Below are 12,996 nucleotides of genomic sequence, written 5' to 3'. Positions count from 1 at the left end.
CACAAACCTTCTGGAGTTTTATGATAAAATAACAGAAGTAAGACACGAGAGAGAGGGGTGGGTTGATTGCATCTTCTTGGACTGCAAGAAGGCCTTTAACACAGTTCCTCACAAGAGATTAGTGCAGAAGCTAGAGCATCAGGCGCATAAAACAGGAAGGGCACTGCAATGGATCAGAGAATACCTGACAGGGAGGCAACAACGAGTCATGGTACGTAATGATGTATCACAGTGGGCACCTGTGACGAGCGGGGTCCCACAGGGGTCGGTCCTAGGACCAGTGCTATTTTTGGTATATGTGAACGACATGATGGAAGGGTTAGACTCAGAAGTGTCCCTGTTTGCAGATGATGTGAAGTTAATGAGGAGAATTAAATCTGATGAGGACCAGGCAGGACTTTAAAGAGACCTGGACAGACTGGACACCTGGTCCAGCAAATGGCTTCTCGAATTTAATCCTGCCAAATGCAAAGTCATGAAGATAGGGGAAGGGCACAGAAGACCACAGACAGAGTATAGGCTAGGTGGCCAAAGACTGCAAACCTCACTCATGGAGAAAGATCTTGGGGTGAGTATAACACCGAGCATGTCTCCGGAAGCACACATCGATCAGATAACTGCTGCAGCATATGGGCGCCTGGCAAACCTGAGAACAGCATTCCGATACCTTAGTAAGGAATCGTTCAAAACACTATACACCGTGTATGTCAGGCCCATACTGGAGTATGCAGCACCTGTTTGGAACCCGCACTTGATAAAGCACGTCAAGAAACTAGAGAAAGTACAAAGGTTTGCCACAAGGTTAGTTCCAGAGCTAAGATGAATGTCCTATGCAGAAAGATTAAGGGAAATCGGTCTGACGACACTAGAGGACAGGAGGGTCAGGGGAGACATGATAACGACATATAAAATACTGCGTGGAATAGACAAGGTGGACAAAGACAGGATGTTCCAGGTAGGGAACACAGAAACAAGAGGCCACAATTGGAAGTTGAAGACACAAATGAGTCAAAGAGATATTAGGAAGTATTTCTTCAGTCATAGAGTTGTAAGGCAGTGGAATAGCCTAGAAAATGACGTAGTGGAGGCAGGAACCATACACAGTTTTAAGACGAGGTTTGATAAAGCTCATGGAGCGGGGAGAGAGAGGGCCCAGTAGCAACCGGTGAAGAGGCGGGGCCAGGAGCTAAGACTCGACCCCTGCAACCACAAATAGGTGGTTGAGTACATACATACATACATTCATACATACATATAAACATACATACATACATACATATGAACATACATACATACATACATACATATAAACATACATACATACATATAAACATACATACATACATACATACATATAAACATACATACATACATACATACATACATACATATAAACATACATACATACATACATACATACATACATACATACATACATACATACATACATATAAACATACATACATACATACATACATATAAACGTACATACATACATACATACATACATACATACATACATACATATATACATACATGTAAACATACATACATACATACATACATGCATACATACATACATACATACATACATACATACATACATACATACATACATACATATAAACATACATACATACATACATACATACATACATACATACATGCATACATACATACATACATACATATAAACATACATACATACATACATACATACATACATATATATAAACATACATACATACATACATACATACATACATACATACATACATACATACATACATACATACATACATACATACATATAAACATACATACATACATACATACATACATACATACATATAAACATACATACATACATACATACATATAAACGTACATACATACATACATACATACATACATGTAAACATGCATACATACATACATACATACATACATACATACATGTAAACATACATACATACATACATACATACATACATACATACATACATACATACATATAAACATACATACATACATACATACATACATACATACATATAAACATACATACATACAAACATACATACATACATACATACATGTAAACATACACACATACATACATACATACATACATACATACATACATACATACATACATACATACATACATACATATAAACATACATACATACATACATACATACATATAAACATACATACATACATACATACATACATACATACATACATACATACATACATACATACATACATACATATAAACATACATACATACATACATACATATAAACATACATACATACATACATATAAACATACATACATACATACATACATACATGTAAACATACATACATACATACATACATACATACATACATACATACATACATACATACATATAAACATACATACATACATACATACATATAAACATACATACATACATACATACATACATGTAAACATACATACATACATACATACATACATACATACATACATACATACATACATACATACATACATACATACATATAAACATACATACATACATACATACATATAAACATACATACATACATACATATAAACATACATACATACATACATACATACATGTAAACATACATACATACATACATACATACATACATACATACATACATACATACATACATATAAACATACATACATACATACATACATATAAACATACATACATACATACATATAAACATACATACATACATACATACATACATACATACATACATACATACATACATACATACATACATACATACATACATATAAACATACATACATACATACATACATACATACATACATACATACATACATACATATAAACATACATACATACATACATACATACATACATACATACATACATATAAACATACATACATACATACATATAAACATACATACATACATACATACATACATACATACATACATACATATAAACATACATACATACATACATACATATATACATATAAACATACATACATACATACATACATACATACATACATACATACATATAAACATACATACATACATACATACATATAAACGTACATACATACATACATACATACATGTAAACATACATACATACATACATGCATACATACATACATACATACATATAAACATACATACATACGTACATACATACATACATACATACATACATACATTCATACATACATACATACATACATACATACATACATACATACATAAAAACATACATACATACATACATACATACATACATACATACATACATACATTCATTCATACATACATACATACATACATACATACATACATACATAAAAACATACATACATACATACATACATACATACATACATACATACATACATACATACATATAAACATACATACATACGTACATACATACATACATACATACATACATACATTCATACATACATACATACATACATACATACATACATACATACATACATACATAAAAACATACATACATACATACATACATACATACATACATACATACATACATATAACATACATACATTCATACATACATACATACATATAAACATACATACATACATACATACATACATACATACATACATACATACATACATACAAACATACATACGTACACGGCGGCCGTTCCCCACGGAGTCAGGGTGACCCAAAAAGATAAAAAAACTTTCATCATCGTTCAACAGGTTCACTATCTTTCATACATAATCACTGTCTTTGCAGAGACGCTGATTAAACAGTTCAGATGTCACTCCAAGCAGCCAATATCCCACATCCCTCCTTTAAAGTGCAGGCATTGTACTTCCCACCTCCAGGACTCAAGTCCGGCTGAGCGGTTTCCCTGAATCCCCTCACAAAATATTACCCTGTTTAAACTCCAACATCTCGTCAGGTCCCAGTAACCATTCGTCTCCATCCACTGCTATCTTACACGCTCACGCACGTTTGCTGGAAGTCCAAGTTCCTCCTTATCTTCTTTCTTTGCCTTTCCTTTCTTCTGCCTAGATGTGTTCTGTCCTATGTTCTTTTTGTGACCCTTGTTTTTGGTCCCATCCTTGTGTTCCATTAGCTGTCCTGCAGTGTTCTCCTTAATGTTCCTATTCTTCCTTCGCTACTACTGTTACTACTACTACTTCGGTTACTTTAACCTTGCCACTACCACTTTTCTCCTTACCCACAACAGCAACAACTACTACTACTACTTCCACTACCTGCACTACCTCTTCAACTACTGTCTTCACTTCCTTATTATATCATTCTATTTCTTTTTCTCCCGTGTCTGTCCTCCTCTCATATAAATATTGTCTTCCTTACCTTCTAGTCACTAGTTAATGGTTCAAGTCGGACCCAAACGTCCTCATAAGTTTCTTTCCTCCTGGAGTTTACCTGGAGAGAGTTCCGGGGGTCAACGCCCCCTCGGCCCGATCTGTGACCAGGCCTCCTGGTGGATCAGAGCCTGATCAACCAGGATGTTACTGCTGGCTGCACGCAAACCAACGTACGAGCCACAGCCCGGCTGGTCAGGTACCGACTTTAGGTGCTTGTCCAGTGCCAGCTTGATGACTGCCAGGGGTCTATTGGTAATCCCCCTTATGTATGCTGGGAGGCAGTTGAACAGTCTCGGGCCCCTGACACTTATTGTATGGTCTCTTAACGTGCTAGTGACACCCCTGCTTTTCATTGGGGGGATGTTGCATCGTCTGCCAAGTCTTTTGCTTTCGTTGTGAGTGATTTTCGTGTGCAAGTTCGGATCTAGTCCCTCTAGGATTTTCCATGTGTATATAATCATGTATCTCTACCGCCTGCGTTCCAGGGAATACAGGCTCGGGAACTTCAAGCGCCCCCAGTAATTGAGGTGTTTTATCTCCGTTATGCGCGCCGTGAAGGTTCTCTGTACATTTTCTAGGTCAGCAATTTCACCTGCCTTGAAAGGTGCTGTTAGTGTGCAGCAATATTCCAGCCTAGATAGAACACGTGACCTGAAGAGTGTCATCATGGGCTTGGCCTCCCTAGTTTTGAAGGTTCTCATTATCCATCCTGTTATTTTTCTAGCAGCTGCGATTGATACAATGTTATGGTCCTTGAAGGTGAGATCCTCCGACATGATCACTCCCAGGTCTTTGACGTTGGTGTTTCGCTCTATTTTGTGGCCAGAATTAGTTTTGTACTCTGACGAAGTTTTAATTTCCTCGTGTTTACCATATCTGAGTAATTGAAATTTCTCATCGTTGAACTTCATATTGTTTTCTGCAACCCACTGAAAGATTTGGTTGATGTCCGCCTGGAGCCTTGCAGTGTCTGCAATGGAAGACACTGTCATGCAGATTCGGGTGTCATCTGCAAAGGAATTGATGAGTTTCTAGATGGGTGGCGATCTTGCTTCTTAGGACCCTTTCGAAGATTTTTATGATATGGGATGTTAGTGCGGTTATTTTTGTATCGTTCTAGTCATGGTATTAGGCCTATTTATTCTTTACTAGTTGTCAAAGTCACTTATTGATAGTTTATGTACGTGCGTGTGATTTTCTCCATTTACTGATTTGTGGTTGCAGAGGGTCTATTCACAGCTCCTGGTCCCGCCTCGTCACTGGTCGGTACTAAGTCCACTCTCTCCCTGCTCCATGAGCTTTCTTTTATCTCTTCTTAAAGCTGTGTATGGATCCTGCCTCCAATACATCACTCTCCTCACTGTTCCACTTCCTGACATCTCTGAAGAAATACTTCCTAACATCCCTGTGGTTTATTTGAATCTTCAACTTCCAACTGCGACTCCTTGTTGCTATGTTCCATCTTTGAAATACCCTGTCCTTACCTACTCTGTCAATTCCTCTCAGTATTTTATATGTCGTTATCATGTCTTCCCTATCTCTCCTGTTCCCCAGTGTCGTCAGGTTGATTTTCCTTAACCACTCCTCGTAGGACATACCCCCTTAGCTGCGGGACTAGTCTTGTTGCAAACTTTTGTACTTTCTCAAAATTCTTGACATACTTGACCAGGAGCTGACGTACAGGTTGTATTTGATCTTCTTCCTGTGTCTGGAATCTCCTGTCCGTCTTCTCCATCCCCTCTCTTTCCTCCTTTCGCCTTTGTATCATCTCTCTCAGTTTCTGCCTTTCTTCTTGTGTTCTGTTGCGGTCGAGATACACCTTCCTGTATGCTGGCATGTCCCTTAATCGTGATTTCTCCTGCAGGATCCTGTTCCAAGTCGATTCTGCCTTGAAGGTCACTTTCACTGGCCGGGTTCTTGTTTTTACAAAGCCCGCTATTCTCCGAAAATTTTCCAGCTGGGTCATGTCGTCTTCTCCTATTGCTTTTATGATGCTTTCAATTGCTTTTTTTCCCCTTGTTTTCTTGCTTCATATGTTTTCCCTTCAACTTCCTGGAGCCCATACACAAAGACTGACCTGACCCTTTCATTCTCCCACTGCATATCCTTGTGTATCCCCTCATTCAGTTTGATTTCCTCCATTGCAGCTTTCCTTTCTTCAGTTTCACTAGCTAATGTACTTGGGCTCAGTGGCCTGTCATTTTCCCTTCTCGGCTTTCCCTGGGCTCTGCTGTGGTCTGTTAGGGCCTCCACATATAGCTTAGCTTTTTTATTTACTACAGTCTCCTCTGATAGAGCTTCTACATGCAGTTTTGCTCCTTTCCCTCCAGTCCCCCTATTTGTGACTGAGGTAGCAGTCTCTGATGTCAATCCCAAAATGTTCTTTAGTTCTTTAGGCTGTTTCAGATTTTTCATTTCCTTTTCTAAACTCTGTATCCTAGCCTCTGCTGCTTTGACTTGCACCTCCCACTTCCTGCTTTCCATATCTATCCTCTCTTTCATTCTCATGTTAAGTTCTTCTAGTTTCCTTTGCCATTCATGTTCCCTTTTTATGAGCTCTGCTGCCCAATCTTCCTTTGCAGCTTCCTCCTCCTGTTCCTTGGTTTTCCTTCCTGCTCTCTGGCAACCCATTTTTGTTCTATCCTGATTGCCTCAGAGTGGGAAACCTATGTAATTCTGTGTGTTAGGTTAGTAGTGTGTATGTCAGAGTGTGGGGGGAGGGGGGAAGGTGTGTGTGTGTGTGTGTGTGTGTACGTGCACTCACCTAATTGTACTCACCTAATTGTGGTTGCAGGAGTCAAGACTCAGCTCCTGGCCCCGTCTATTCATTGATCGCTACTAGGTCCTCTCTCTCTGCTTCCTGAGGTTTGTCATACCTCGTCTTAAAGCTCTGTATGGTTCCTGCCTCCACTACATCACTTGCTTGGCTATTTCACTTCCTGACGACTCTGTGACTGAAGAAGTACTTCCTAACATCCCTGTGACTCGTCTGAGTCTTCAGCTTCCAATTGTGACCCCTTGTTTCTGTGTCCCCTCTTTGGAACATCCTGTCTCTGTCCACCTTGTCTATTCCACGCATTATTTTGTATGTTGTTATCATGTCTCCCCTGACCCTCCTGTCCTCTAGTATCGTCAGTCCGATTTCCCTCCACCTTTCTTAATAGGACATTCCCCTGAGCTCCGGAACTAGCCTTGTTGCACTTTTTCTAGCCTTGTTGTGCTTTCTCTAATTTCTTGACGTGCTTGACCAGGTGTGGGTTCCAAACTGGTGCTGCATATTTCAGTATGGGCCTGACAAACACAGTGTACAGTGTCTTGAACGATTCCTTAGTATGGTATCGGAACGCTATTCTCAGGTTTGCTAGGTGCCCATTTGCTGCAGCAGTTATCTGGTTGATGTGTGCCTCCGGAGATGTGCTCGGTGTTATGGTCACCCCAAGATCTTTCTCCTTGAATGAGGTTTGCAGCCTTTGTCCACCTAGCCTATACTATGTCTTCGGTCTTCTTTGCCCTTCCCCAGTCTTCATGACTTTGCATTTGGCAGGGTTGAATTCGAGAAGCCAGTTGCTGGGTCACGTGTCCAGCCTGTCCAGGTCTCTTTGTAGTCCTGCCTGATCCTCATCCGATTTAATCCTTCTCTTTAGCTTCACATCATCTGCAAACAAGGACACTTCAGAGTCTATCCCTTCCACCATGTCATTCACATATATCAAAAATAGCACTGGTCCTAGGACTGACCCCTGTGGGACCCCGTACGTCACAGGCGCCCACTGTGATACCTCATCACGTACCATGACCCATTGTTTCCTCCCTGTCAGGTGTTCTCTGATCCATTGCAGTGCCCTTCCTGTTATACGCGCCTGATCCTCCAGCTTCTGCACTAATCTCCTGTGAGGAACTGTGTCGAAAGCCTTCCTGCAGTCCAGGAAAATGCAATCTCGTGTCTTATTTCTGTTACCTTGTAATAAAATTCGAGAAAGTTTGTGACACAGGATTTGCCTTCCACGAATCCGTGCTGGTTGTTCTTTATAATTTTGTTTCGTTCCTCGTGCTCCACCACTCTCCTCCTGATAATCTTCTCCATGACTTTGCATTCTATACACGTCAGAGACACTGGTCTGTAGTTTAGTGCTTCATTTCTGTCTCCTTTCTTAAAAATGTTGACTACATTTGCCCTGCTCCATACCTCAGGTAGTTGCCCAGTTTCAAGGGATGTATTGAAGATTGTGGTTAGTGGCAAGCACAGCAGCCCTGCTCCTTCTCTAAGGACCCACGGGGAGATGTTCTGGACCCATCGCTTTTGAGGTATCGAGGTCACTTAGCAGCTTCCGCACCTCCTCCTTCTCTGTTGTTTGTATGTCATCCAGCACCTGTTGGTATATTCCCTGTTGGTGTTCCCCTCTGTGCTGTCTTCTTGGAGCCATTCCAGTTTCTACTGTAAATACTTCCTTAAATATCATGTTGAACTCCTCGCATACCTCGTGATCGTTACTTGTGAGTTCCCTACCTTCTTTCCTCGGCCTGATCACCTGGTCTTTGACTGTTGTCTTCCTTCTGACGTGGCTGTACAGCAGTGTGTGAGGGGGGGGGATGTACATTACTGCATAATGATTTTGATTGAGAAAACTGTGGAAAACTTTCCAACAACAGCTAACGAAAACTTATGAGAACTACTCCACACGTCAGTAACAATATTTGTTTTTGCCAATATTAACGGCAGGAGTACATACTACAGCTCATCTTGCTAAGTTAGTATTCCTAAATTTGATGTTTGTGTGTTTTCCGTAAGTTTTAACAAAGGACTGAGTACGAGTACTGTTGACAGGTGGTGCAGCTGAAGGAGCTGCTGGAGGTTCGTCACAGTGTGTTCATCATCGGGCAGGCAGGCACGGGCAAGACCCAGGTGTGGCGTACACTCTTCAGGACCATGCTCAACATGAAAAAGAAACCCATTTGTTTCGACCTTAACCCTAAGGCCGTCACCAGGGACGAACTCTTCGGCTACATCAACCCAGCCACCAGGGAGTGGAAGGACGGTAAGATAAGCTACTCAACAGGAACTGGAGCACAGTAGGATAACTTTGCCACAGGGGAGTAGAAAGACGATTATATTACCTAACTATCAGGGAATTAAATAATGGTAAGGCAACATAGTCGCGAGGGAATGGGAGGAAGATACGCCAGTTCACAATGAGAGATTCATCACTGTAGAGATATGTTATTTCCCAGAGTTAGATGTTGCTCTCCAGAGACACATAGTTTTTCCCACATATAGAAGCCAGTGTCACAGAGACAGAATAGCTCGCCTAAGACACGTACTGCTCTCCAGAGACAAGCTAAATATACAAATACAGACGCTTCTCCCCAGAGACAGATGCTGAAGTCTCACAGATGGATTCTGCTGCCAATATGAAAATGTAGCCTTGAAAAATCTTCTTTGAACTTTGATGCCAGCGAATTAAACTTGTTTTCCCTCTGTTGTAGTTATCCTTCTAGCATAGAGAGTATGAGTGTAGGTGGTTGAGAGACACTAAAACTGTTCTTCAATTCCGCAAGCTTATGTAGGCATTGCTGGTAATTGGCCAGAATATTTTACGTTCTTTTTCCTGTGTTCCGGCAGGTCTGTTTTCGAGTCTGATGCGCGACCAAGCTAACATGCCTGGCGAGGCTCCCAAGTGGATCATCCTGGACGGTGACATTGATCCCATGTGGATTGAGTCTCTCAATACCCTCATGGACGACAACAAGGTCAAATTCTCTCCTGTCTACGTTGGACAATAGTTTAGCCACGAATAATAATTTTAACCTGAGTGACTGAGATGATCTTGGAAGAGTTGATACCCTAAGCTGTAGAATTGAATGACTGCATCGCTAGTGCTAATAGATACCAAATGCTATTGTCTATATATAATACACAGTTGCTTGTTCAGGCAACTTTCTCTCTCTTATGATTTCTATATTTTATTCATTTTTTTTATTAACACACTGGCCGATTCCCACCATGGCAGGGTGGCCCGAAAAAGAAAAACTTTCACCATCATTCACTCCATCACTGTCTTGCCAGAAGGGTGCTTTACACTACAGTTTTTAAACTGCAACATTAACACCCCTCCTTCAGAGTGCAGGCACTGTACTTCCCATCTCCAGGACCCAAGTCCGGCCTGCTGGTTTCCCTGAATCCCTTCATAAATGTTACTTTGCTCACTTTCCAACAGCACGTTAAGTATTAAAAACCATTTGTCTCCATTCACTCCTATCAAACACGCTCACGCATGCCCGCTGGAAGTCAAAGCCCCTCGCACACAAAACCTCCTTTACCCCCTCCCTCCAACCTTTCCTAGGCCGACCCCTACCCCGCCTTCCTTCCACTACAGACTGATACACTCTTGAAGTCATTCTGTTTCGCTCCATTCTCTCTACATGTCCGAACCACACCAACAACCCTTCCTCAGCTCTCTGGACAACAGTTTTGGCAATCCCGCACCTCCTCCTAACTTCCAAACTACGAATTCTCTGCATTATATTCACACCACACATTGCCCTCAGACATGACATCTCCACTGCCTCCAACCTTCTCCTCGCTGCAACATTCATCACCAATGCTTCACACCCATATAAGAGCGTTGGTAAAATTATACTTTCATACATTCCCCTCTTTGCTTCCAAGGACAAAGTTCTTTGTCTCCACAGACTCCTAAGTGCACCGCTCACCCTTTTCCCCTCATCAATTCTATGATTCACCTCATCTTTCATAGACCCATCCGCTGACACGTCCACTCCCAAATATCTGAATACACTCACCTCCTCCATACTCTCTCCCTCCAATCTGATATCGAATCTTTCATCACCTAATCTTTTTGTTATCATCATAACCTTACTCTTTCCTGTACTCACTTTTAATTTTCTTCTTTTACATACCCTACCAAATTCATCCACCAACCTCTGCAATTTCTCTTCAGAATCTCCCAAGAGCACAGTGTCATCAGCAAAGAGCAACTGTGACAACTCCCACTTTATGTGTGATTCTTTATCTTTTAACTCCACGCCTCTTGCCAAGACCCTCGCATTTACTTCTCTTACAACCCCGTCTATAAATATATTGACCCACAGTAACATCACACATCCTTGTCTAAGGCCTACTTTTACTGGGAAATAATCTCTCTCTTTCCTACATATTCTAACTTGAGCCTCACTATCCTCGTAAAAAACTCTTCACTGCTTTCAGTAACCTACCTCCTATACCATATACCTGCAACATCTGTCACATTGCCCCCCTGTCCACCCTGTCATACACCTTTTCCAAATCCATAAATGCCCCAAAAACCTCTTTAGCCTTATCTAAATACTGTTCACTTACATATTTCACTGTAAACACCTGGTCCACACACCCCCTACCTTTCCTAAAGGCTCCTTGTTCATCTGCTATCCTATTCTCCGTCATACTCTTAATTCTTTCAATAATAACTCTACCATACACTTCACCAGGTATACTCAACAGACTTATCCCCCTATATTTTTTGCACTCTCTTTTGTCGCTTTTGCCTTTATAGAAAGGAACTATACACGTTCTCTGCCAATTCTTAGGTATCTTACCCTCTTCCATACATCTATTAAATAAAAGCACTAGCCACTCCAAAACTATATCCCCACCTGCTTTAATATTTCTATCTTTATCCCATCAATCCCAGCTGCCTTACCCCCTTTCATTTTACCTACTGCCTCACGAACTTCCCCCACACTCACAACTGGCTCTTCCTCACTCCTACAAGATGTTATTCCTCCTTGCCCTATACACGAAATCATAGCTTCACTATCTTCATCAACATTTAATAATTCCTCAAAATATTCCCTCCATCCTCCCAATACCTCTAACTCTCCATTTAATAACTCTCCTCTCCTATTTTTAACTGAAAAATCCATTTGTTCTCTAGGGTTCCTTAACTTGTTAATCTCACTCCAAAACTTTTTCTCATTTTCAACAAAATTTGTTGATAATATCTCACCCAGTCTCTCATTTGCTCTCTTTTTACATTGCTTCACCACTCTCTTAACCTCTCTCTTTTTCTTCATATACTCTTCCCTCCTTGCATCACTTCTACTTTGTAAAAACTTCTCATATGGCTACTTTTTCTCCCTTACTACTCTCTTAGCATCATCATTCCACCAATCGCTCCTCTTCCCTCCCGCACCCACTTTCCTGTAACCACAAACTTCTGCTGAACACTCTAACACTACATTTTTAAACCTACCCCATACCTCTTCGACCCCATTGCCTATGCTCTCATTAGCCCATCTATCCTCCAATAGTTGTTTGTATTTTACCCTAACTGCCTCCTCTTTTAGTTTATAAACCTTCACCTCTCTCTTACCTGATGCTTCTATTCTCCTTGTATCCCATCTACCTTTTACTCTCAGTGTAGCTACAACTAAAAAGTGATCTGATATATTTGTGGCCCCTCTATAAACATCTACATCCTGAAGTCTACTCAACAGTCTTTTATCTACCAATACATGATCCAACAAACTACTGTCATTTGGCCCTACGTCATATAATTATTTATCCTCT

The 12,996-nt window shown here is 40.6% G+C and overlaps 1 protein-coding gene across 1 annotated transcript in view; it reads left to right on the top strand.

Annotated features, from left to right (window-relative positions):
* Positions 1-12,996, top strand: part of Dhc93AB (Dynein heavy chain at 93AB) — a 646,785-nt gene that overhangs the window by 208,011 nt on the left and 425,778 nt on the right. Inside the window, exons 28-29 of the mRNA XM_070089003.1 lie at positions 9,256-9,466; positions 10,051-10,178. Coding sequence (XP_069945104.1) covers positions 9,256-9,466; positions 10,051-10,178 — 339 coding nt within the window. The remainder of the gene's footprint in view (positions 1-9,255; positions 9,467-10,050; positions 10,179-12,996) is intronic.

The sequence above is a fragment of the Cherax quadricarinatus genome, chromosome 27, assembly GCF_038502225.1.
Source record: "Cherax quadricarinatus isolate ZL_2023a chromosome 27, ASM3850222v1, whole genome shotgun sequence".
In the NCBI taxonomy this organism is placed as follows: Eukaryota; Metazoa; Arthropoda; class Malacostraca; order Decapoda; family Parastacidae; genus Cherax; species Cherax quadricarinatus.
The sequence above is the reverse complement of the archived record's forward strand: the minus strand, read 5'-3'. Positions and strand labels throughout refer to the sequence as shown.